The 27,050-nt window shown below is 42.7% G+C and overlaps 1 protein-coding gene and 1 non-coding gene across 5 annotated transcripts in view; one reads left to right on the top strand and one right to left on the bottom strand.

The window, feature by feature from the left end:
* Positions 1-1,246: 1,246 nt before the first annotated feature.
* Positions 1,247-1,318, bottom strand: TRNAE-CUC (transfer RNA glutamic acid (anticodon CUC)). The gene has a single exon. It is a non-coding gene; the product is annotated as a tRNA-Glu (tRNA).
* Positions 1,319-3,785: 2,467 nt separating this feature from the next.
* The window catches only part of NCOA7 (nuclear receptor coactivator 7), an 83,079-nt gene continuing 59,814 nt past the window's right edge, over positions 3,786-27,050 (top strand). For 3 of the 4 annotated variants that reach the window (XM_059468062.1, XM_059468063.1, XM_059468060.1), the window contains exons 1-2: positions 8,171-8,301; positions 26,732-26,863. In XM_059468062.1, the coding sequence (XP_059324045.1) occupies positions 26,811-26,863 (53 nt within the window). In that variant the 5' untranslated portion in view covers positions 8,171-8,301; positions 26,732-26,810. Of the gene's footprint in view, positions 3,954-8,170; positions 8,302-26,731; positions 26,864-27,050 lie in introns of those variants that run through there. The other variant, XM_059468061.1, reaches the window with a different exon arrangement.

Below are 27,050 nucleotides of genomic sequence, written 5' to 3'. Positions count from 1 at the left end.
GTAGTCAACACCTGAAGTTCATTTTAGCTGCTTCTAAATTGCCCATTATTTTCTGACATAGAAAGCAGCAACTTCTTCCACCAACTTGATTTCACTGAGATCAAAGAGGGAGAGAAGAATCTCAGAGACCTACACGGTTCTAATGAGCAGGTAAACTGTTAATTATAGGGGAAAGTGCAGGATGAAATAATATAATTGTGACTTTCAGGATCTTAGGAGATCCACTGAGCCATTCCCCTTGCCCAGTCTGAGAGACTTGATAACTTGTCCAGCCCACTCTCAAGAACCTCCAGCCATAGGAATGCAATAATTCCTCGGGTGACAACCTGTGGACCTGGTGTTTAACTCTAATTTGGTGGCACATTTTCTTTATATCTTAAGGATGACAATAGCCCTTTTGACTGTTTGCTTTCTGCCTTAGAGCAAAGGTGATCCCTTCCCTTTGAATCACCTTGAAGATTCTTTTTCATAAAGAATATAGTGGAGAATCTTTCCCAGGAGACACTCCTGTCTGCAGTGGAGGGCAGCCTAGGCTCTGGCACGCCCTGGGAAAGGCAGCCAAAGCCATTATTTCCAGTGGTGCTTTTGCATCAGGCACCCTAAGGAGAGCCTGGCTCTATCCCCTTGGCACCTCACTTCAGGTACTTGCAGACATTGATGAGGTCCCGTCTCAGCTGTCTCAGTCAAGGCTGAACAGGCTCAGCCTCCTCATCCTTTCCTCATAAGAGAGATGTTCCAGCCCCTACTAGGTCCCTGCTGCTGTGGCTCAAAGATTCATGATAGCACTAAGCGACCATTCAGCTCTGGGGGGGGGGTGGAGGGGGGGGGGAGGTGTGGGAGCACCCTAAGCTGTTAGAGAAGTCAAAAAAAAAAAAAAAAGAAAAGGAGTTATGTTGTTATTTCTAAATGCATGTGGCCCTCTAGGCAGGCCTCTGCTGACTTCCAGAATCCGTGTGGGTGGGCATGGGGTGTCTATAGGCAGTGCTGTGACTGACTGAAAGATTTCCAGGCACCTGCTAATGCTACACCTTCCCCTGCCCACCAGCACAGGGCGCTGACACTTCCGGCACGATTTGTGCACGATTGCTCCAGGCTGTCAGGTGCGAACTACTACCCCCGCGCCTCGGGCTCGCACAGCAGCCGGCCGATGGTGCCAGAATTGTAAGAGCAGAAGGAGAGGGCCGGAGAGAGTCTTAAAACAAAACAGAGATGAAGGAGGGGGTGATAAAGGTAAGAAAAGTAAGTGTTCCCTGACCGGGAATCGAACCCGGGCCGCGGCGGTGAGAGCGCCGAATCCTAACCACTAGACCACCAGGGATCCTTGCAGCACTCCCTATACTTCTTTCTAAAGAAGCAGTAATAGTTCACTCTCCCTCCTTCAATTATCTTCTGCCGCTGCTTTCTTCTTGTGCTCCCACCTTCCAGGCAGTACCAAGTCCTGGAAGCAGGTAGATATGGAGAAGGACGTTGTATTCCACCCCACGGAAGAGAATAGCGGCGGCATGCTGGGGAGGAGAGGGGGCCGCCCAGGCGAGGCTGGTGAAGGGCCCTGGCCGTGGGCGGAAGGCGGGATGGTGGAGGGGCAGCGGGCAGGACGGAGCCTCGGGCGGGAAGGAGCGGCCAGCCCGGCGGTGCCGCAGCGGGAGCGGGGGCGGCTCCCACAGCGCCACAGGCAAGAGCTGCGCGGCCGCGGCAGGGCCGGGGGGGCTCGCAGGAGGGCGCCGGTGGCCACTGCCGGGTCTCCGTCTCTTCTTCCGCCAGCGCTCTTCCCGCTGCCCCCAACCGGCACGGGCTTCGCGCGGTTGTTTTCCCTCATTTCGCGTTGCCTTTACAAGCCGGTCGTGACATCGTCGTCTGTGTACGGGGTGTCGCTGTCGCGGCTGTCAGCCGAGCGCTCCGCACCGCACATCCCGGCGGTGGCTGCCGGGAGCGGAGGAACGCGGCGCTTCCCTCCGCGCCGGCCTGGTCGCTGCACGGGCAGGCTGTGGGAACACCTCAGCTTGTCCGGGTTTGGTGCTAGGCCAGCAGGGAAAAGCGGCTCCAAAGGCCTCTCTCAGCTGGGAGCCAGTGGCTCCACATAGGGGATCGAAGTTGGTGTTTGCTGGCCTTGCTCTGCCGCGACCTTCTCACACGATATTTATTAATTTGTGAACTTGGTTTTTTTTTGTAAGGTCTGTGTGAGTGGAATCAAAGTGGCCAGTGCTGTGGATGACCTCTGTGTAAAAGCTCTTTCCTCTGGCATGTTGTTTTCATGAACATAGAAGTTCTAGGAGCTGAACTAGCAAAAATAATATTCCCTATTTAGACAGTGTCCAATGATGCAAGAGGGCTGGCTCTGCCCGAGCAAATTTCGCTAGTTCTGAAACCCTTTGCCTCTAAAATGCAAAAACCTTTCTGTGTTACGATAGATAAGCTTCAGACTGTATGCCTGTCAACTGTGCAAATATGCATTAGCTGATCTTCAAAAGCTTCAGAGTCTGAAAACAAATTTAGAGGATAATTTTCTTCTGGGAGAAGCGAAGGAGGTGGAAGGTGTTTGGTTTCCATCTCATCAGCATCCCTGTTAAGCTGATAGTTCATTTCATCACAAAACATTTACTGTAGCAGTCTAGAACAAAATGGGTGTCTTCATTGTGATGAAGCTTTCTTTGGTCTAAATTCAGCAATTTTACTGTGCAGTGAGAGAGATAACAAAATATGAGGTGAAAAATGTCTTATATATGCAGGAACAGCTTTTCTCATAGGATTGACAGCATCCCCTTTGGTAAGACAAAAGCATTTCAGACCCTGAGGAGCCAAAGCTGTGTGGGGCTGGAGGCTGAGATATCACTGTGGCCTGGGGCCACTTCACAGAGGTGGGTCTGCTTAGGTGAGAGAGGTCAGCTGGTCCCAGCAGGTAATCTGTGCCCATTGCTGAAGAGAAAGCCGAAGTGGGACCTGGTTTCCTACAGAGTGAACCTGCCAGGAACACCAACCAGATATTGAGGTGGTTATACTGCAGAAACTGAGTTAGCCTTAAGGGTTTGTATACTCCACTAAGTCCACAGTGTTGTGTTTAAAAGCATAGGCTTCTCCACTTGCTGTGCATCTCAGGTGGGTTTTGGAGGGGTACTTACTTCTGTGGCTGTGATGTTAGCAGCACTGCAGACAGCTAGGTTAGAACAATTCAAGGCCCACAGCAGCTGCATTGGCAGGATTGAAGATAAATGTAACAGAACGATCATTGCCACCCCTAAGAATGTCTCTGTTATGTGACACCACAGGGGAAGGCAGGGGTGAGTCCCTTGGTTCTTAAGGTGCCTCAATGATGGAGACAAAATACTCCCCCTGACGATTTCAGAAAAGTCGCTGAGCCTACGAAAAATGTGATCTTGTGCCGATGGCAGGGTGGGCAAATGTGTTTTGCCCATGCCCTAGGTAGCTGTTAGATGTAGAAGCAAAGCAATCCTGCTCTGTTGTGCTTGACAGTTAGCAAACCACTTTCCAAATGAGTAATATATCTTACTAAATTTCTCTTGAGTAGTGGAAGGGTTGTTAATTACAGCCACAGGAGCAGTGAGAACTAAGGTATGTACAAGAGAAATTTACTGAAATAGCAAATATTTTCCTTGATGTTAACCTCTGAGGTGAGGGCTGACCACTAGATCATCAGGAAAATAGCACTGAGAGTCATATGCTGCCTAGTTATTTTTAGAAATGGCTTTCTTTGCTGTACAAGTCATGTGCACTGACAAAAGATTGTGCCTCTCCTCTGGCTTCCTGCATCCGATAGAGAAGTGCATCAGTGAAACTGACAGCGATTCAGCCTCCTGCCAGCACAGAAGCAGCCAGTGCCTGTGCCTGCATCCCTGAGATGGTAGCTGGAGAAGAATGATCTTCCCAAAGGCACTAGGAAAGGAATGTCAGAGGCCCATGTTTCTTTTCACCTAACGCTGGTGTGCCTGTGAAACCGAGTGAGTAGCATTCAGTGTTAGAGGTGCTGGAGCAGAGCTGTCACATTTTGGTAAATAAGGCTGAATTTTGGAACCTGAAAAATCAGAGCAATTCCTTTAAATGCAAGTGGTACAGCAGCGTGCAATTAACTTGTCTGTTCCCTGTGAATACATTACATATTATTATAACTTTAATTTGACATGCTGATTGATGTGTGACAGTAGGCTTACGGTGTAAAAATGAGTAAGAATAACATCAAAGTAATATGCTAAGTTATGGAAAGTATATAATTTGAGTATGCATGTAATATATAATGGTAAGTACAAATTTTCTTTAGTACCTGGGGTACATTCTTTAGCTATAGTGAAAACCCTTGATCTGCATAGAAACTGCATTTATCAGTCCTCTCTTTCCTCAATTGTGTGTTTCATATGTAAAGTCTTGGTATCAGATTTTTGTCTGTAAGTTCCCCTGACTTGTAATTGTACATCATCCCAGTTTCAAGGAAGTGGAAAGGAGAAGGAAGGAAGAGATGATGCACAGTCTTTTGCTATTTTATGTTTAATTTCCATGTATGGTCAGATTGGTGACCTAACTGTTGGATTATAACAATTTTCTGGAGGAAAATGCTATTGTACTTCGTATCTTATTATATCTGTTTTAACCGCAGTAGTGTTTTGATGGAAATAAAGTGAGGAGAACCTGAAGAGGCGTTGTCCAGAGGTCCCAGCTCCAAGAGCAGATTCCCGGCCGTGCGGTGCCTGCTCCCTGTGCCTGCAGTGTGGCGCTCGCCGCGCCAGGGGATGCGACGTGGGGACGGGCAGCGCCACGGCTCGGGGCCGGCAGGGCGCGGCAGTCCCGCTCCTGGGGGATATTTTAATGGTCCTGAACAACGAGACGGGGAGCAACCAGCAATATTTTACAGTACTTACTTTACAGAAGTACTTTCACACGTTCTTGTATTCTTTTTCTTCAGCTTCCGTTCTTCCCCTGGCACTATTTCATCTAGTAAAGCCTGAGCCAGCTTCTTTTCCCTTTTAGCCCATGTTAAAATGCACGTGATTCTGGGGTTTGGGATAAAGTGTGGCAGTGAGGGGCTTCATGCAGTGTCCACTGAGCTACCTTAGGTGAAACAAATAGGACTTTTTTGTCATCTCCTCTTGTATTGCAGCAAATTCTGTTTCTTTTTATAGTCTTTCTTCGGTTGAGCATTTTGGGAGCTACTTCTGGTTTGCTCTTCTAGACAGAGAAATAGGTGCACAGAATCAGTTATTAGGGGAGAATTTATTATAAAAGTTTCAAGCTATGGTCTCTTTCTCATTTTTTGTAAAACTTGTGGAAAATTTCAATACCTCAGTCACATTGAGTTATATCTAGACAATCAATTCAAAGTTAAAGGGTGAGTTGGGGACACTCTGAAAATTCATCATTACATAAACCAAAGAAACCAGGCTAAGAATAGCCCTCGGTGCAGAAGGATCAAGCAGAGCCTCAATTATGTATGCATAAAAGTCTGTCTGTAAAAAACCTATTTTGTGACTACTTCATGGTGAATAATGGTAGGAGTAATAGGCAAAAACAGAAGGGATAATGGAAATAAAAAGAAAGATTGGTGTCACCTTTATGTTTGTATTCTTTCAAAACTGGACTGTTATAACAGTCGAGGTTGTCGGTGTAATTTTTTATGGCAGGTTGTCTTTCTGAAATAAATGAGCTGTAAGCTAACAATTACAGATGTAAAAAAAGAAACAAAAACTACATGAACTACACAAGCAATACAGTATTTTTTCTACTATTAGTGTAAGCTGATCTGAATGCAGGCCACATACAGTATGTTTACTGTGCCTCTAGCATTTTTTTCTCTTGAATGTAACTCTGTTAATGTACACTGAAGCAGAAGATCAAAACCCATACAAATGTAGTATTTTAGTATCCCAAATCTGCTCTGTCTTTCATGTGTGGTTCTACATGTGTGTTTGTGTGAGAAATATTTTTCTAGGATAAAAATTCACAATTTGGAAGTGATGAAAATAGCAAATTTACATTTTGTCTCCATCAAAATAATGCAAACAGTGATAAAACAAATGTGCCCAATACTGAAAACATGAGCAACTGATTTTTACTGAGCAACATGAATTTAAGATTTTCTCTGGTAAAGATATTCTAAGCATTGATACCATGAAGTAAATGAATCAAATGGTGTTAGAGCACTTGTATTCAAATGAATTGGCAAGGAACATATTGCCATGGGAAAGAGCAAACTATTCAGACTGTCTGCTATACTGCCGTGAGACTAAAACTAAATTTTATTTCAAGGGTGATGTGTGTGTTTCTAATTTACCTATTATCTGCCTATCTCATGTTCATCATCGCAACAGAGAGGCAGGCATTACTGAGTACTTCAGAGTCAGTAAAATAAAAGAGTGTGTGACGTGCCACTCACATAATGACTTCTTCCAGTGACATGAAGTCTGTGGGTTTGAGCCACAGGCAATGACCTACAGTGCCATAACCAGAACTTGTACAGTGCTTCTGTACCAGTCCTAGCCTGCTTATCCTGCTGCTCTGACAGGAATTTGACTGATTTCTCGCCCATGCCATCAGTCTAGAATGTGTATTTGATATGCTCAGGGTAACATAACTACTATAGAAATGCACAGTTTCTTTGCTCTATGGAGTTCATGCATTGTCTTCATAGAGCTTTCTACACTGTACAATAGAGGTGACTGTGCTGGAATGATGATGGACAGCAGACTGGTACATTAGGACAGGGATAGCTTTTCTGGAGCTAAAACAAGCTGTTAGTCACTGTCACTGTCGTGCAAGTGCAGCTAAGAGATAAATAGGGCTTCCACCACTTTGATGGATAGGGCTTCATAGCTCCTGCAATTTGGCAGATGTGGTTGGGTAAACAGTATTACTATTCTTTCTTTTTTTTCCCATTTTTGTTATCTAAGCGCTGCTAGAAGAGTAACTGAGAGCAGGGCCCCTTTCTTCCGTGTTGTGGTAGAGAATCCTTGTGCCAGTGAAGTCTTTGAGATTTTAACCAAAGTAACTTTAGGTTTGTCCATCTTTTGCTGGGAAATAATAAGATGTACTAACTTCAGTGTATTACCAGAATGTATCCTTTAAGCACCAGACTGTGTTTAAAAGAAAATCCGTCCCTTGTAAAAGAAGCTGGTTTGGTAAAAAAAAAAATGAGATGGAAACTTCAATTTTAGCTAAAAATGCAGCAGCAAATTTAGTGGAGGAGTTGAGACAATTGCTGTTCCAGTAGTGACTGGAGTGGTACTACTGAGTGGTAGCAAGCACATGCTACAAATAGGATAATGGCAATGGTGGGAGATGGCTGTGTCTGTATTGAGATGTATTTGGTCCTGAAAATGACACTTTTTGAATTTGACAATTTTTGAATTGAGTCTTCTAAGCAGCTCTTAAATTAAAAAAAAAAAAAAAGAAAGAAACAAAAAACAAGCCTCTGACAAATCTCTTACTTAAAACTTGTTGGATTCATAACATTGTAACTACTAAAAATATTATTCTTGAGACCCCTGTGCACCATTTGTTATTTTGACACACTCTCTTAGCATCTCTGTATATATGTGTACGCTTTGTGTATGCTTTTCATTTATGCAGCTATCTGCTTGACATTTTGTCTTGCAGAATTTGGAATTTAATGGTGTTATAATGCCTTTGTGCAAATGCTCGAAAGACAATGCCCGAAATCAGTCTTTCAGAGCTGATTACTAACCTGAGGAAGAAAAACAAAGAAGCTAGATGTTGTTTAGGCTAGCCACAAGCATCTGGAAGGGTTGCCTGCAGTTATCTCGGGTAAAGGAGTGGAGTTTCTGGTAAATGTAGCGGCTGTTGTTTTCTGGGATTGGGTGAAGAAGCCTACTGGCGGACAGTGTAGAAACAGCGGATGAGGTATCTAGGCTTTTCAGTTTCCCACGGATCTGAAGGCTTTGGTTAACCTCAATTTCCAAAACCGGCTGTTTTGTTTTTAGCGCCGCCCTTGAGAAAACTGCCATGCAGAGGAAGATGCCGGCGCTTGGGCTCTATGACTCGTAGGAGTTCAGGCTCCGCAGACCGCCCCCTTTGCCCAGGACAGGGCTTAGAGCGCCAGGAGCGCGGCCGCCGCCCCCGGCCCCGGGGCCACGGCGATCCGGCGGGGCCAGGGCGGCCGGGCGGGGCCGGGGGGAGGCGGGGCCGCCGGGCGGGGCGGAGCGGCGGGGCGCGGCGGGGCCGGCGCCGCTGTGGCCGAGCGGAGAGCAGCGCAGAGCGGTGGAGGCGGCGGCGGCGGCGGCGCTCCCGGAGAGCGCTCGGGGCGCGGCGCCGGGCCGGGCCCGCCATGCCGCCCGCCCGCAGGTCTGTCTGTCTGTCTGTGCGCGCCGGGCCGCGGGGCGTGCGGGGCTGCTCGGGCGCGGCCTTGTGCCCCGGCCGGGGGACGCGGAGCCCGGCGGGGCGGGGACGGGGCCGCGGCCGGCGCTGTGGGGGCAGAGGAGCGCTTCGGCCGCTCGCTGTGCGCGGAGCCAGCCCGGCAGCGCGGCCCCGAGGCGCGGGGCGGCCCCGCGGGCGCGCTGTGTCCGTGCGGGCGCGGCCGGGGGGCGGGCGGCTCCGGGGACCTGCCCGCCCGCCCCGGGTGCTGCTCCTGGGCACCCGCGGCGTGCTCCCGCTACCCAGCCGGTGTAGCCGAGATGGCTTTCGCGGCTTCGAACCTCGTCTATTTCCTCCCTCTCAGAGTCTTGGATGAATTACTGGAATGTTCCAGGCTCTCTCTCTTTATATTAATTTGTATAGCCTTTGGTTGTCATGATTGCGAAGTGCTGCCGGGTTCCAAAGGTGTGTCAGTAATTGATTTTTGTGTCTTTAATCAGTGCAATGGACTTTCCTCTGTCCTTCATCATACACTGCTTCAGAGTTGGTTTACGGGTGGAGTGGCGTACTTGTATCTTGGGTGATGTGTGTGCAGCATCGTGGTGCTTAAGGATGTAGTAACTGTTCATCCCCTAGGTGATGAAATGAGATGATGAACGCTTCGACTCAGTAATAGGCTTCTAGCATGTGTTTACTTTACATGCTACAATTGTTGTTCTCCCATTAAGTAGTCATACATTTCTTGTATTAATGCGCAGTGGTGGACTTTTAAGATGGGTAGGTGCCCATTAATCGATTATGGTTTGCTTAAAATGCTATGACCCAGCCTAAGGGCCTGTGTTTGTGTGATACTTAAAATGTGTGTTGATGAACTCTGCCAGCCTATTGTATCAGCCAGTGTTTACACAGTATGGAAATAATAATTTCCTGATATTGTTCCATCTGACACTTATGTGTACACACACAGACTTTCAGAAAATTAATGGAGAGGGCGGTAGAAAATGACAAGAATATATGTATAAGTATGCGTGAATATATACTTTCTGAATGAAAATTACTTTATCAGGAATATATTTTTAAATGTAAACCATGATAAAAAATATGTAAGTTGCAGTGCTTTTTAGACTGCCTTCTCTTTCATCTTTTTACCTGGAGAATGTCCATAAAGGTACGCAAAATCTTTTAAGCACCTAAGTAGTCAAGTAATGTTGATCCTTTGAAGAGTTGTATTGAAGTACATGCCTGTAGGCAAAATGCTGTCTGATAGCTTTCTGTTTTTTTTTTGTTTTGTTTTGGGTTTTTTTGTTTTTGTTTGTTTGTTTGTTTGGGGGTTTTTTGGGGTTTTTTTGCCTTTTTTAAAGTAGTGGATCAAAATCTTGGGCTCGGAGGGAAATTCTGTGTCTTTTGCTTTGTTTTTTTTTTTTCCTTGTTGCATATTATGTTATGGGAAATAAACACTACTGGAATACCTGATTTGTCCAAGTTGTTTATGAGGCAGTCTCTGGATTTCATTCCTTGGCTTTGCCCAATGCCCTGTTCTTACTGCAGCAGTAGCCATGCTCACATTTGGACGCATCACATCTGCTGCTGAAATGATAAGTGATTCCCTTTGGAGATGAAGTGAGTTAGAATTGATTGGAACAGTCCTTGTCTTGTTAGGAATATGGCTTTGTTGCTTTGTGTATCCATGATTTTGAAAGAGAAGGTTGAAATTGGTTGGAGGCTGACTCTAGTAGATATTTGGCTACCTTATGGTCCTGACTTCAGGGGACAGCTGGCAAATCTCTTTTAAGTGTTAATGAATAAGCCCTGCTATTCAAACAGAAGTGAATTCCCTTGAGAGTGATTTGGATGGGAGGATAACGTGTCTTCAGAAAGGTAATTAAAGAAATTGTGGTGATCCTGTGGCTAGTTACTGCAGCCAGAGTGAGTCTGCAGTCACCCTTTTGGGTGAGTGTTTCAAAGGTGAGAACATAGTGTGAGCCTCTGCAGCGGGATCTGACACCAGAAATTGCTGTTCTAGGCAGCTGGAGCTGCTCACAAACAATAATTATGGAAATGAAGGACAAAGGGACTCAATTTCCCTTTGCTATCCAGCAGGCGTGAAAGGAAAGTTGGAACATGACCAATGCTGAGAAAAGTGGTAAAGCTCTCTGTCCAGCACCTGCCTTGTGCCCTCTGTGTCTCAGTGGGTACCCAGTTCAGCAGCAGGCAGTCGTGGTCCTTGGCTCATCTGGCACAAAAAATTCAGTGTCATCACCCAAAAAGCAGCTGACTGATAAACCTTTTCTTTGTCATGATCAATAAGCCAAAATAGTCAAAGGCTTTATAGGTGTAACTTTTGTTTTAGTGAGGTGGTGCTGGTGGAGTTACTGATGGTGGAGGTGGCTGCCTGCCACAAAGTTGATGGCTTCTCACTCCCTCTTGTGAGGGATCTGCACCCTCATGGCAGGAGATGTCCAAGTCATGTTGCTGCCACTTCTGCGCTGAGTTTGTCCTGGGGGTTAAGATTGCTTTCCCAAAAAAACAAAATGTAATGCTGCATTTGATGACTGAAGTCAGCAGTAAGCGTGCTCACTCGAGTGACCTCCTTTGACTAGGAAAGAAAGCAGAGTAGGAGAAACAAGTCTTCAGTTCTTCTTCTCCTCCTTGTTTTCCTTTTAAAAATCTTATTCCGTTGTCATTTTTCCCTAGCCAGATTTATGAGTTAGTGACAAAATTCACAGCAGACTAGAGGAATTATATTTCCCTCCTCAAACAAAATGTTTCAGATTGATATATTCAACACATACAGAGGAGTATTTTCTTTTTCTCCCTGCTTTTCCTTGCAAACCCTTCTGTTGTAGGTGGAAATCTGTATGTCTTTGTTCCTGGTCAAAATGTCAGGTGGGTGTGAGTGGTTGTGCTGGTGCTGGAAGTTGTATGTGTGTTGGGAACTGTTTGCTCAGTTTTGGGGTGGGCAGCACCCTGCAGCCTTGCATGGGACTGTGGCTGTGTATCTGCAGTGTCTGTGCAGAAGGTTGTACTAAGTGCCCACAACCAGGCGCAGTGCTTTGCTCTTGCACCTGCGCCGCTCCCAGTCTCTGACCCAGCTGGGAGAAAGGGTACCAATATTTCAGCTCAGTGCCCTATAGCGTCCTCCTGACCTTCCTGTACTTACCTGAGAATTGATGACTTGTCATGGAACCACAAAGGTTCGAGCCTTTGAGAAGACTTCTGGATTAGACTTGAATTTGTCAATGTGTTGAGTACTCATCATAATCTCAGTAAGCCTTTCTGATTGCTGTTTGTCATAAGAGGTGGACTGTGCTTTCAGTTGCATGCCTCAGATTCCTGGTGCTGTGTGGTCCAGTGCCCCTGTCAGAGCTCAGTGAGGCTGTTCCTGCTCAGTCATTCTGTGCCCTGTAGTACTCCTGAGCTGCAATTAAGCATTTGGCCTTCTCTTTGGTATGCTGTGTGTAAAGCCCACCAAGGTGCCATTTCTTCCATGTTTCTGCTTTTCTTATGGCTACTCTGTTTGTTTTTCAAGGGGCTTTTTCAACATCCTACTTGAAATGTGGGTTGTATGAGTACCCATGTTTAAGCAATGGTCGTATGAAGCTGATTTACAGGAGCAGAAAGCATACAGGCTTAGCAGGGAAATTATACTTGTTTATACAGGCAGGATATGTGTTTATCTTTTGGTCACAGTGTCAAAATAGTACTGTTTATGTTTCATTTTATGTTCACTTTAGGATTTAAAAGCTTTTTGTTAGAACTATTTCTAGAAAGGAAATTTTCTTATTCTCATCCATTAGTGACTGATTTTGGGATCTTCTCATAGCTTCTGAAGAGAACTGAGGGCCATTTCCTCAGAATCTAGGATACTGCAGGCAAGGATTGGTTCCAGTGCACCAGATAGAGGAAATCACAGCTTTGTTTTAGAGAAGTTCACAGTGAGAGCTGTTGCTTCCTTGAACTCAACCTTATCTTAAGAAAAGGTAATATATTCCCTGACTCATTTTTTTTTCAAATAAATTTAACCTTTTCTAGCAGCACTCTCTCTGTCTGCTGTTACTCCAGTCTGTTTTTTTCTGCTTTCTGCCCCACATGCCATCTGTCAGTTTGTTTTCTTTTTAAGTATTCTAAGGTAATGCAGTGGATAAAAAAGAAGTATGAATATTCACAAAGCATCACTGCCATTTTGATTCAGAGGGGAAGAGGTGTGCATGGCTTTCTGCCAGATCAGGTGATGCTGTGATTGCAGAAAATCCTTGGGTCTGCCTAGGTTGTTACTTTGGAGGAGATGCTGTGTGGAATAACTTGATGTTGTCAGTGGCTTGGCACTGCTTCTGTGCTGTGTCAGTGGGCTTCTGCTGTAGTTAACTGTCTCATGGTTAAGCAGTGCCCCAGTCTGGTGGCAAGGGCTTTATTTTACTCTCAAGTATCATTTTTAGAATGCTTTTTAAGCAGCTGTAGTGATACCAAAGGCATGAGTACTTGTGATAAAGCTGGGTTTAATCTGTATGCAGATTTTTGGTAGCTGCAGCAAACTCAACAAAACTTTGTAGACCAGAGAGTGTCTTGACTTCTTCTTTCATGCTTTCTCACAAAGGTTCAGACAATTCAGGGAAGCATTGAAGTGTATAATAATTTTACACATGAAGATTTTTGCATGATATTTAGAATTTATATTAAAAATAAATTCTTCTCTTATATAAGCAGTGTTTGACATTTTGTAGTCCCTTTTTCCATCCTGGTTGCTGATCAGGCCTTTTGTAGTGAAGCTGCTGAAGACTCCTAAAGGTAGGAGCTGTGGTAATCCGTGATATATAATCTGGTCTGTACCTTCTGTCCCAACTCTGAAAACTTCTGAAATGCAGGTATTGTGTGGTAGTTGTGTCATGTAAGCAGTAATATCTTGGTGACAATAGGCGAAGAACCAAGGAGATGAAACTTTTACTTTGTTACAGAACAGTGTGCTGAAATGTGGCCAAGTATTTGGTGACAGATGGACTTTGCCTGCTGTGAGCCAGTCGCTTGTGCAGATCTGGCCCAAATGATTAACAGCTGATGAGCATGAGAGTTCTTTTGCCACCCAAATATGGGGGTCAAGTCACAAGCAGCCTGGGTCATCATCAGGCCAGTTAGGAAACAAATTGAGAACCACAAAGGAGTGACAGGGGTGGCTTTCTGCCAGTGCCATGAGTTGTTCTCCAGTCCTCATGGTTAGGTATCGACTGAAGAAATTTCATTTGATTTACAGGTAATTTGGTTTTGTTCTGTGGTATTGGGTCTTTTTCTAGTGTATGGTGGTGGGCAGTGTTGGTTAGGTGTGCCTTTTAGTTGGGGTGAATAGAGGGTAGTGTCACATCAGTGTGCAGAGGCTAGGCAAGAACTTCTGTGACATCTGCATTTGTGTCCTACTACAGTCATGCTTACAGAATGGAAAGGAAAATCTCCTTTGTTGGGCTTGTGCTAATGTGATCGCTCATGTCACACCTCATCAAATGTCCATTTGTTTCCTTCTATCTGGAATTCTAAATTCCTTAAAAAGGGTCTCTGCTGCTAACTGATCCCTCTGTGGACAGATTTTTCATTTGTGCGTTGTTTGTTTTGAAAACTGGATTCTGTTTGTAGTGCATCATTTCTGTTAGTACAAGTAACACACTGGTTGTCATGAAAAGAGATTAAGAAGATGAAGGTTAGTTTTCTTTTCTCCTGCACTGTTGACACTGTGCACCTGACCTATTGTGTGAGGAGGAAGTTTCAGTGTTTTGTCAACAACTTGTGTCCTTTTCTAAGCCCTGCTCTGGTGGTTCCTAGTCCCAGGCTGAGCCTGGAATATAATAGGCAGATTTTAGGGTAGGGGACTAGAGACTGATCTTGAAATCAAAATGGTACAGCAAAACCAAGAGATAATGAATCTTCTACAGGGAGGTTGGAAAGAGCGAGGAAGGTGAACCCTAGGGATGAACCAGACCTTACACACTGGCATGTGTTGGAGGATTCTCCTGGCCTCCGTGGGTGCTGAGCTGTGGGATAACACTGCATCCAGGACAGCAGTCCCTAGCCCTTCTGCTCAACTAGGAACACAATTCAAGTTGTGTTTATGGGACGAGCAAGGCAGGTGCGTTCATTTCCTTGTTTTCCTCCAGGGAGCAGATGTAGGCTCAGACCTGGCAGAGCAGAGCGGTGCTGCTCCTTGCAGAGTGGCACCTGCTCCATTAGAAATGAGCCATGACTGAAGGGTGCTGTGGGTGGTGTGTGCAAATGCAAGCAGAAAGCCAAGGAGGTTTGCAAAAGGAAAGGTGGTGCAGCTGAAGGAGCTGCTTGTAGCACCTGATTTTTGAGGTGCTTCTCAGGAGACATGTATTTATTTTTACTTGGTAGCTGTGACATGTTCATTTTGTTTTGGACCAGTGTAGAGTTTGGGATGTAAAGACTTCAAGTTACAAAATGCATTTCTTGGGAAAACCTGCCATCCCTTAGTAAATGGTAACAGTCCTTTAAAAGTTTCTCCTCTGATTATGGTTTTTTGTTGTTGTTGTTTTCTTTGTTTGGGTTTTTGTGGTTTTTATTTTCTTTTTTGTTTGTTTGCTTTGGTTTGGTTGAGTTTTGTTTGTTTGTTTTTTTTAATCTAGAAGCTTTGTAAAGAAGCAGACTTGTGTGGCTGTAACTGGAATCAGGACTTCACTGAGTAGAGTTTTCAAATCTTAACTGCTTTACTGTCAGCATTATATTGCAATTAAAGTAAAAAGTTCTACAGTACTGTGTTTTACATCTGTTGTTCAAGTTTTGGTTTCTTCTTAATGCCACATACTGTTTTTTGTGAATTCTGTGATGTGAGACCTGTGAATGATTTTTTCACTGAAAGGCTCCAGGATGACAGAATCCCATTATAAATAGGAATTTATTTCATCTGGCCTTGAAACATATCTCTCTTCCTGCTTCTTTTCACTTATTTTTTGCCCCTTCTTTTTACTTCCCTAAGTCCAGCATGCAGATATCTCAGAAAAGTAATTTTGACTTGTGGAAGCTAGACCTGTTCAAGAGGTTAGCCTGGCCGTATGTTTGGGATTAGACGTATGAGTTTTAATCCTTGGTCCTGTCATAATTATTGGCAAGAACATGAGTAGGTTTATGGTTAAACTTGATGACCTTAAAGGTCTTTTTCAACCTAAATGGTTCTTGATTCTATGAATCTAGCTCTGAGGTAATACCCTTTTCACAGGTAATGTGTCAGTCTTTTTTAACCACTACCTTTTAGGGTAGGTGCAAACTGATTTTTGTATTATTTTTAAAGTGTAGGTCTCTGCCCAGTTTTAATAGATTTTCAAAGACAAATTTTAACACCAAAAATGGAAGGACTACGGCCCCTCAAAAATAAGTGCTTTAACATGGAAAAAAGCAAGGCCAAATCTAAAACTTGTTAATGCATTTACTAATTTGGCTGGCTTCAACTTGAGAAGAGGCAAGCAATTACACTGATGTAGCTGTAAACAAGCAAATACAAAGTTTTGTTTGAAATGTGAGCAGCTATGTCAGGTATAACCTGTGGTGAACAGAAATTTGGCAGCTTTCATCTTTGGGCCCTATGTTTGCTTACATGTCACAAGGATAACCTGTGTGAGAAGTCCCTCTGAGTGCACTTGGTACGAGAGTAGAGAGCTCAGAGTCTCTGTTGTGGCACCTGGTTAATGTCACTGAGATGGATGGCTTTCCTGAAAATGCAACACTGGAGGAATTGAAGCTGTTTGTCATTTTTCTGACTTCATGGTGTTTGGTAAAAGGAGATATCTAGCTTCAGAATGCTGAGTTATGTTGTTGATGTTATCAGTGTAAGAAGTTTGAATTTTACTTTCAAAATTAGTCAGTTCTATAAGAATGTTTAAAACACTTGAGTAATCTGAAAGTAGAATATATACTGCTACTGCTACCAGAAAACTTCTACACAACTGTTTTTTATCCAACAGTACTCAATCTTAATTCAGGTGTATTTTTATTTTTTTTTGTTGTTCAGTTAAGCCCTGAACCATCTCACTGATTGAATGCATGCAGAGTTGAGCAAGTAAAAGCCCAATTAGATATGCTGAAGGAAGGATGGCATATGACACTTTTGCATGAATCAAGACATTGTTCCATCTTTTCTGTCTACATAGACATAGGTAACTTTACTTACCTGAATAATTTTAAAGAGTTAACTGTGCACACATTGTTAGAACACACAAAACTATAAAGAACTTTTCTGTTTCTGGTTCTGAAGAAGGAAGCAGCTCTTCAAAGAGTTGCTCCCTAATTAGTAGGTACATGTGATGTGGTCTGGTGTATAGCGAGGGGAATTCCTTTTGAGAGGGGAGTTTCTGCACTGCATATAGTGCAGGGTGACTTGGTACAAGGTCAGCAACTGTGTGTAGTGTTTACAGGAATCTGGAGGTGGAGGAAGGAAAAAAGGTAAGATAATAGAGGTTTTCAGGATGTTTCAGAAGGACAAGACAACTAAGTAGTTGTCTTGTGTTACACAATGCCCAAAGGGGATTTTGCAAGGAAGAAGGAAATAATTAGAAATATTGCTGCTTTTAAAAACAGGATTCAGTCTATGCAGTGTAAAGAGAGTTTGATTTGTTGTTGATCACTGTAATTTTGATGCACCTTACACTGCCAGCATTGGAACACCTGTAAAGCTGCGTAGGTGTAATACAAGGTCACACTGAACAGACTGCAATACATTTTTCAAGTTAAGCAATTGAAAAATAAATAGTGAAGGTTTCCAGTGTTAATTTTTTACATTACAAATTTACAGGATTTTGTATTACAATTAAACTGTTCAATGTTGCTTAGTATACAGTGTAAGCGTTGACACAGTTCAGGTTGCTATGGAAACCTGGCATTTTGGTTCTGTTAACAGTGTTTCAGATAGGAAAAGATTTGCATTGCATTACTGCTAGACTCCTTTCTGCCCCCACTCTTCAGCTTCTTTGCTTCTCAGTTGGGAGGTAGATGATAGAGAAGCAGTGATGACCTGGAATTTGCATGAATCAGGGTCAGTTATAAAAAGAGATGTTGAGCTGAAACTCAAAAATAATAATTTTACCTTAAAGTAGCTCTTCTATCTAGTTACTTTTTTCAAGTAATGACGTAATTTAATGCTTATCATTCACAATGTTGTGTCTCTGGGTTGATTTGAGGTTCTGTTGATTTGGGGTTCTTTTTCCAAACACTTGAAAATGATGGGGTACTTTATAAAGAGACATTTCCAATAATTTTCCCAGCATGATTATGTATATTGCTGGGAATGTGCTTGATGTAAAAACCTGACCATTTCTAGTTAGACTGATGGATTTGTTCCTCATGGGTTTCTTGTTGCCTGGTCTTGTCTTGTAAAATGTTAGGAGCATGTTAATCAAGTCTCATTGATTACAATGGGAATATTTAATATAAATCTTTGGACCTAAACTAAATAATACTTGTAAACAGAAAGTGATTAATGGTACCTGTGATTGACAATATAGATATTTGTGCCAAGCATCAAGCCACATCTTTGTGATTTAAGGAATCTTCAAACACCAGTGTCTTTCTGCTCTACCTCAGCTTTATTTACATTTCATATAAATGCCTTTCTTGTGTTGGCGAGAAAAGAGCTGAGAAAAGAGCAAGTTTGCTGTGAAGCTGAGGTCAGGTGTTTGTCTCTTGTAGTCTGTTTGTCATCCCATGAATGCTGGCACTCATCTTTCCACGTGTGTGCTTGGCTAGTGCCTACAGAGCAGAGTTTCTGCTCAGGGAGTCACACTGATGGTTTTCTGTCCAAGCTTTCTGCCCCAGGTCTGTCTGATGTTGTGCTTGTAATTCAGCTGTGTGCAGCAGAGGCTGCTGGAAGGGGGTGTGAGCTGGCCTGGTGGGATATAAACTGAAATGCAGATACAGAGCCACTTCTGCTGAGTCTGCTACAAGTCATTGGTGTGGTAATTTTGGGTGGAGGAGTGTTATCAGGCAGCTGAAGTGGGCAAAAGGGAGAAAGGCAAAGGGCAGTAATACTTGGAACTGGCAGCTGCTTGCTTCAAGGACAGATTATACTTGGAACTGGCAGCTGCTTGCTTCAAGGACAGATTCTAACATCCTGAGACAAGAGAATGCCCAAATTCTTTGGCTTGGCATTTTGACTGGTCATGGTCGCCTTAATCACCAAAGGATGTTTGCTGTTCATCTGTCTACTGTGATGCTGCTGTTTTGCCACTGCAAATCCCACTCTGTGGCCTATGTAGTCTAATTCACAGAAACAACTCTGGAGTGTGGCCAGGCCTGCAATGTGTGACATTGTGGATCAAGTGGCCTTTAGCAGCATTCTGAGTGTGGTAAGAGGGGAATCTAAGGAGGACTTGATCATGGCCCTTATAAACCTGGTAGAGAACCTGTAATTCATTGGGTCTGGGTGTGATGTGGTTGCTTGTATGTATCTTTCTTGATCTTATCAAAACAGATGTGCAAGGCTTTCTAAACAATTAGTGAAATTAGTTGTTATGAGCAAGGAACATGATAGTGTCGACTAACAAAACAGCCAGGTAGTGCTAAGAGTGTTGTCTAAATGCTAGTTGATGTGTTGAATGTTCACCAGTTTTTTGAATTTTAGAAAATTGCAAGTACATGGGATTTTAGTGGGGAGCACATCCATGAAAAGCCTTTTGTGTATATGCCTACATGCTCCAGGCAGAGGTAAGGAAACAGTGATCTCCATCTTACCCTCTCTGGGTATGGTTAACTTCATCCTTCTGTGGCTGATATAATCACAGAGTCATTGAGGTTGAGAAAGACCTCTAGAATCATCAAATCCAATCTTTGACCAAATCCATATTGTAAGGTGCTATGTGTGCTCAATTTTTGAACACTTCCAGGAATGGTGACTCCACCACTTCCTTGGGTAGTACAACCCAATCCTTAACCACTATTCCAGTGAAGAAGTATTTCCTAATATCTACCCTGAACCTCCCCTGGCACAGCTGAAGTCCTTTCCTTGTGTTCTATTACTAGTTGCCTGGGAGAAGAGGCTGACTGCCACCTCCCCAGCTCTTTCTTTCCAGCAAACACTGTGTATACCTGTGCAATGTGAGTGTGAAAAGCTGAGGGGGCAGAGGGCTTGGACTTGATGCTTAATTGAATTGGGGTGGGTTGAAACAGGAGATACAGTAAGATGAAGGTACTAATTATTTTAAAACATCTACAGCAATGTTCTTGTTGACCTAAAAATGAAAATCTTCCCAGGTGGCCTGATTTTCAACAGCACTGCACTTTCACATTTGGCATAGCATAGCACTCTGCCTGTTAATAGTTTATACTGTGTTTTGTAACCAGTTTCTGTCTAGAAGCTGAGTTAAACAGTAAAATGCATTGTTGTGAATGGAAAATGCATCTGGTGATATTCAGCTGCCAATGACGGAAGATTAAATCTCAATGTTTTTGTCTCGTGAAAACATGACTGGTGATGTGGAATTCCTGGTAGCGTGCTTGCTTCCTCTTACTCTGTGTGAAACATGGCAGCCTGAGTTAGTGGGTTAAAGCTTCTTCCCAAGTAAAACAGGAATCATTTGTCTGGAGAACTCTTTGGAGCTGAATCGGCTTTCAATAACAATAACATCAAGTTATAACAAACATAATAATCAAACATCAAGTTTTGTTATTCTTCTGTTTCTGAATCAGAAATGTTTCTGCTACATTGATTTTCATTTATTTTATTTGGACTTTGTTCATGTGGACAGACTGTTGGAAATCCAGTAGGGGCACTGGAGGTGAGCTAGGCTTAGCCTTTTCTTACTTTATTAGTAGGGAGTGAAAATGCTTGACCTTTTAGTTTACTACACCATTGTAGGGGGAATAATAACCTCCTAAACATTGTACCCGGTTCCTCAAGAGCGAGGGTGTTTGTTTTCTTTGCCTGTCTTATCTCCAGGTCTTATCTTCACTGTCGTTGAGATCCCACAGCATGCAAATAGCCACATTGAATCTCTTTGTTTCTCTCTATTTGTAGACACAGAAATTGTGACTGTTCTGTATTTAATATGAACAAGAAGTCTAGAAATTGCTTCTGCTTACACACTTATTTTCCCATCTCTTATTTTTTGTATTTTTATTTTTTTGTGTATTTTAAGAGTGCACCCTTGTCACAAGAAACATGGCAGATGGAATACTTCAAAAGTGAGAGGCATAAAGAAAGGCTATTCGCCTCACCAAGGCTGAGTGAACCTCAGGTGGAGTAGCTCTCCTGGGCTAGTTTAGTGTCCTCCAGTGATGTGTAATGGACTGGAACTTCTTTACAGAGTTTCTTAGTGTTTTAGAATTAACAGTACACTATACATCATAACTGTAATGTAACTATATAATTGTATTAAAATAATGCCATATTTCAGTTAGCTTTAGAGTAAACATTCTTTTGTCCATTGTATTGAATGTATTAAGTTGGTGCTATGTTTTACTTTCTTTGCTAGGTACTTTTCTGAAAGCTTCCAATCTCACTTTTTCCTAGGTCATTCTGCCTAAAGACAAGACTAAATAAAATTGTAGCTTATTCTCCTCTTTGCTGGCTGTATATTTCTGTTACATTTCATCTTGAGATGCTGTAGTGTTTATACAGAAACTTTTATCTTTTCTATTATACCAAGTAACATATACTAGCAGAACCTAAAAACAGTAGAACTCAGCCTTAGTCCAGTCAGTGATGCTTTAATGAAATGCTGCAACATTTAACATTTCTCATAAAGTGCAAGTGGGCATTCACTTTCCTAGTTTTAAAAATGGGAGGTCTATGGAAATGAATGCAAGGGTTATTATTAGTGTTCTGGCTTTTGAAGCTTAATAATAGGCATTTATATGACCAGTAGCAAATTACTCTCCTCTTCCATGTTAAACTGTTTCTGTTGCCTTATGTTTAAAGATGGAGTGTGTGTTTATTTACTTGCATCTGCACAGTGCTCTGGTAACTGCTTTGGGCTCGTCAGAGGCACAACTAGCAACCCCCAAGGGTTCAATTTCAGATCTAATACACTGAAACCCTTTCCCTTCTATCTGTGATTTGTTCTACAATTTCTTACTCTTCCAACTTGAGAGATATTTTTAGTATTGCTCTTTAGGTAGTACAAACATACCTTTTCAGTTTTTTTGTCTTAGTAGTGGCTTATTGGTGTAACCCTTGTCATCTCTCATGCTGCATCTTTTAGGGGTCAGAATTGGCACATGTACCCAGAAGACTTGTTATTCGTAAGAAGACACTGTTGCAGAGTTGCTGACCTAAGCCAGATCATTAGTAATGCTTGGTGTCTGATATGACCAGTTTTGAATGTTGTTATTACAGCAGGTGATTGGAAGCGTGCCCTGCTGTGAGCAGATGTGTGTGGTGTTTGTAATCTCAGGGGCAGAGGTATAATAGAGAAGCAAAAATAAAAAATTACTGTTGTGTGGGACACCGTGCCAGAGAGCAGATGAGAGCTACGTGGTGTGTCTGGGCAGCATCCTGTTCCCTCAGCACAGTGGGGTCTCCCTGTTGCATCCTTGCTGTGGCCATGTCTGCTTGGCTGTCTCGCTGGGAGTCTTGTACCTTCATCTACTCTGCCTTCCCAAGTGGAAAATTTGTGTGTAGACTGTAGACCTTCCCTGCTTGCTGTTCACAGTGTGATCGCTGCCACTGTCTCTTGCATTTTGAGGGTCCTGCTAAGTTATGGAGTACGCTACCCTTGACTTGGTTTTCCTGAAGCCAGTTAATTGCTTTTTTCTACATGCTTGCTCCTTGCTGAACAGGCTGAGCGAGCCTGGATCCTCAGAGGAGTTAGAGTTAGGCTTTTTTTCTTTTGAGCTATTATTCTTATGTATATGCCCACAGAGCCAGATAAAATCGAGATTGTACTATTGGTTTCCAAAGTCAGTCAGTTTAAATTTCACAGAAAATAATAACTATCTCCTTGTCAAAGCAATCTCCTCCCATGTTCTCATTGTTAAGGCTGGATTAAAGCTACTGGGAGGGCACTTGCACACATTGCTCTTCTGCTCTCATTGGAGCATGTGGAGGTAATTCTTACAGTTCAGCTCCCCATTTGCAAAGCAGGGAATTACATACTTTTCCTACCGCATGAGAGGTTGGGAAATACTGACTCTACAGGGTCATCAAAAATGTGTCTAGAGAATCGCATGATCTTGAATGTTTCTTTTTCTCCATATGTTTTTCCAGGACTTGCAGTGGACACAGATGGCCAAGAGAAAAGCTATCAAGTCCACTGAATGTTGTAAAAATAGTCAGATGCTTCACTGGTTTCTGCATTGCTGTGCTGTTGGATGTACTGTTGTTCACATGCACAGTTTTGGAAAGTAATGCCCATGACTAAAGGATTGCTTGTTGATGCTTTAGGGAAGCAGACGGGATTTCTGGGTGCTTACTCCTGAGCACAGCAAGCAGGACTTTTTCTCATTTCATGAAAATGTGAACTACTTAAACTCCAAGTAGCAAGGTACATCATTCTTCATGCATGAGAAGGGAAGGAAAAGGGAGAAAAAATAATTTTGAAAAATTGGTAAATTTATCAGTCTTTAAAGAGTGCTCTATTCACACACTAAGTTACTTTTAATCTTCTGTTCCCTTTTTTTATCCCTGCACTTAGAGCATCTTCTGCTGCTACTTTGAATGTACCAGTGCAGGAGGCTGCTGTCCTGCAGTGCCAGGTTGCAGGGAGGACAGCAGGACCTGGAAGCAGTTCCTGGAGGTCTTGAGAGTGTGGTGACAGTAGAAGGGGTGTGGATATCCATGGTTAGGAGTTCAGTCTGTTCCTGTGATTATAACATTTAAAAAACAAAATTTTTTTTGGCCTCGTTGGAGTATTCCCATTCTAATTACAAATTTTCAGTGAACTCCCCAGAATTCCCTGGCAGCAACACTAGAGAGACACAGCAAGTATCCAGAAATGAGTAAATATAAATAAAATATTCAGAGCAGTAGGGCTAAATCAGGGAAGAACAGTGTATGTTTATGTATTTTATTCTTTTCTTTATATAATTATCAGGTGCTGACACTGGCTAAATTTGGAGAGTGGCAGTTATTTAACAGGCTCCTTACTGAAATGCATTGTTTGGTTTGCCTTGAAAATGCCTAATTAAAGAATTAGCACTGCTGTAAACATATAATAGAAGATTTCACAGTCTGCTTCTGTTCAGGGTGTAGAAAAGGTTAAACTGAGCCTGAAATTTATATAAAATCAGCTTTGTCATCCTTTGAGTTTGGACTGAACTCATGATATATGAGTAAGTTGTCTGTTTCTCAGCATATAAATATCCCCAAATACGTACATTTTTAATGGTATGCTGATTCAGTATTCATCTGTACCAGAAAGGAGCTGCCAGGAAACCAAGATTCATTTGAATCATATAGCCTTAATAGCATTTTATGCAGATGATAAAGATTACCTTGAATTTTTTTTTCTTGTAAAATATCAAAGGACAAGGGAGAAGTGTGGAGTAGGTTTGCCTATTTTGATGTCACTTTAAATTGTCAGTGACATCCTGTAAAGTAAATGTGACTTTTGTGCTGTAACTGCTTAAAAAACTAAAATTGAAAAGGACCTCTCAGAAATACTAAATACTAGTTTTCTGTAGCAATTACTGCAGGCTGTGCTGTGTTCCTCCTAGCTGTCAGATTTTCTCTTTTTTTTTCCTTTGAGGCAACTAGTGCAAAATTCCCAACAACACAGGTAAACTCAGCAGTTAAGAAGTCAGCATTCCTAATCAGTTTGGTAATTCTAGTACTATGTTTTCAAAGTATAATTTTCAGACCTTAATATGCCTTTCTAGAACAACACTGCTGTTTCGTCTAAGAAGGTAAACTAAGTAAGTTTTAGGTCAACAGAGTGGGATCTGACATTGAATTATGTTATTATGAAAATTTACTTGGTTTGGTGACTGGATATGTGTTGCTGGGTATTTTTATTAGTGAAAGAAAAAAAAAAGCCTGAATGCCTTTGCTGTGTCTGCTCTGTGGATAACATTCCAATTTTCTCAGTGCCCATCTGTTATGAATACAATGATTTAATTTTTTTGAATTCTTGCTTTATTCCTCCTCACCATGTGAAAGGAATTGGAGTTGGATTTATTTGATATGAGAAGAACAGGCTCCATACCCATGTTGGCATTGCTGGCTTTGTTTAGCACTGATGGAAGCAAACAGCACAGCTCACACATGGGGAGCTGAGCAGTGCCTCTCTGGTTTGGTGCTGGCAGCTCCTGCAGCGTCTGTGGTTAGGTGCAGGCTTCACCTCCTCTCTCCTTTTTTGTGCCCCTTTTTGCTGCAGCAGGGGTGGCTGCTCTGGCCCTGGGCCTGGCAGGGCTGTGGGCAGGCGGGGGTTTCTAATCCTGGCTCCCTGGGCAGTAGAGCTCTCTGTCTGCCAGCCTGGAGCTGGGCAGTGACTTCCCTGGCTGGGGATGTCAGATCATGGGAGAGGAAGAGAATGACTGGAAAGAGCATACCACTGACCCTTGCATGGGATTAGCCAGTGAGGATAGGTCTCTCTTGCCTCTCTTCATCTCAACTGATCTTGCTTCAGTGAGATGAAGGACTCTTCCTCTTCCCCTTCCCATGGGTCCTGCTGTCCTTGTGGTCATGGGTTTAACACTATTTTGATGCTTTGGGGTTATTTGATAGTTCTTGGTGTCATTGTGAGATTCAGCTCTGGCCTGTCAGTGCCCTCATGGCACATCACAATGTAGTGAAGGCAAAGCAGGTGAAGGGGGAAAAGTGGTTCCTCCTTTGAACTCTTGTAATTCACTGTAGAGATTGTAGCTGAACACTTGGGAAGACTTACTGTAACTCTAAAGGCAGTGCTAATGAAGCCACCAGTTCTGATCCTCTGAAGATCCAAGAACGTTCCCCAACAGGGAACATAGAGATGCATCAGAATTCTCAGGAACTTTGTGGTGTCTTCATACAGGCTGAACATCTGAGCTGGCCAGCTTGTTCTAATGCTGCTGTTATGCTTCTGTCATGGAGGTTTAGGTGTCCAGCTGTGTCCTCCATCATGTGTTACCTTGCGGAGGTAGAATTGTATTCTCTTCATAAAGCTAGAGATGTCAGGTATTTGCCATTTAAAGACTACCCATTACTGTAAGACTACCTGATGTGTAAAAATGAGAGCAATTTGATTCTTTCTGATGCACTGGATTAATTCAAAACTAATGAGTTAGAAAAAGTGCATTTTGAAGCAATGGGCTTCATATGCTGTGGACTAATCATCCATCAGTAAGGAGAGAAAATTGTGGCAAGGATTTCTAGCATGATTTGTTCTTGGGCTTTTCAAGTAGATTAGTCTGTCTTTGCTGCATCATCTCTTTTGTTGACATCTGGCAGTCTTGTAGCTTGTGATCTTTTAATGCAGGGGAAAATAATGGAAACTGATTAGGTCCCAGAGGATTTTTTCTTCTTTTGCTATGAATCATAATTATGTGGCTTCTATTTCTTTGTTATACGGCCCATTAGACTAAAATGTTTAATAGCAGCTACTGATTTGAGTTTATTCTGAAATACTGATAAAAAACTCTAAAGTTAACTTACTTTGTGCATGTGCACAAGCCATCAGGGTAGGTTAAGCGTATGTTGAGGAGAGGAAAATGATAAAACATCTTGGCAGGGATCTTGGGCAGCAGTTTATGTGGCATGTTGTTAATTACAGTAATTATAAAGCAATTTGGAAATTCTCAGCTTCTGTTTTCCAAGGATCTTGGTGCAGCATTCCACCAAGAGGTGGTGATTTTCATGTCAAAAAACAGTTCTACTGGTCTCCTTTTTTCTTTTTTAAAGTTCTCAGATAACCTAGATAACCTTTCCTAGTCATGCCTATTTCAAGGTGACTACACTTCATTGGGAGAACCAGAGGTCCATCTTGTTTCTCTCTGTATGGTTGTTTGAGCTTGTGTATTGGTCACAAAGTCAAACCTTGTACAGAATGTAGATCACTCTTTTTTCTTTTACATTGTTTTTAAAACTTTCAGATCTCTCAAAATCTTATAGTATTTTTAGTAATTTAAAATTTAAATTCAAAGTAAGCATTGTGTGTCTTACTGGTTATTCTGTTTGTACTATATATTTCCAAATTTCTCTTGATCTACCTGTCTAGGAAACACATGAGACCTGGAAGATTTTTTTTGTACTTGAAAGTAGTTTAATCTTTCCGGAGTTTCAAAACTTGATGCTGCCCTTTGAGTTACCTGCTTTGCAAAATGTCTTCCACTGCTGAGAAACTGGCCTGAGTGCATTTATTGCTTTGTCTCATTGTATACTTGATGGGCACTTCACAGCAAACACTGGTTAAAGTTTTACTTTGCTTTGTCACTGGGTCAGTTGTATTTCCACAACCTGTTGGGTTTTGTAGGTGTTGTTGGCATGTTGATTTATGAACTTCCTGTTTTTAACTGTTATATACAGGAGACTCTGCCTGGTTATGAGGTGCTGAGGGGAAAAGGAGCATCACGCGTGGCTGCTCACCTTGCCCACTGCGCTGTGAATGATGGAGACCAAGGAGGAGAAGAAGGAACGGCGACAGGGCTATTTTGCTCGGTAAGCTCACAGGGCTTATTTCAGTGTTGATTAAAATGCAGAACCCCTTATTCTGCCTTTTTGATAAGGCTTTGTGATTTTTCAAGTATTTGTAAAAATTAAGCCCGTGCTGCAGTATGTATCCAGAAGGTGCTTTCCATGCTCTATCCCTGATGTTTAAGTGGAGATTTTTTTCTTTTGAGTAGTA

Source organism: Ammospiza nelsoni, chromosome 3 (assembly GCF_027579445.1).
Source record: "Ammospiza nelsoni isolate bAmmNel1 chromosome 3, bAmmNel1.pri, whole genome shotgun sequence".
In the NCBI taxonomy this organism is placed as follows: domain Eukaryota; kingdom Metazoa; phylum Chordata; class Aves; order Passeriformes; family Passerellidae; genus Ammospiza; species Ammospiza nelsoni.
The sequence above is the reverse complement of the archived record's forward strand: the minus strand, read 5'-3'. Positions and strand labels throughout refer to the sequence as shown.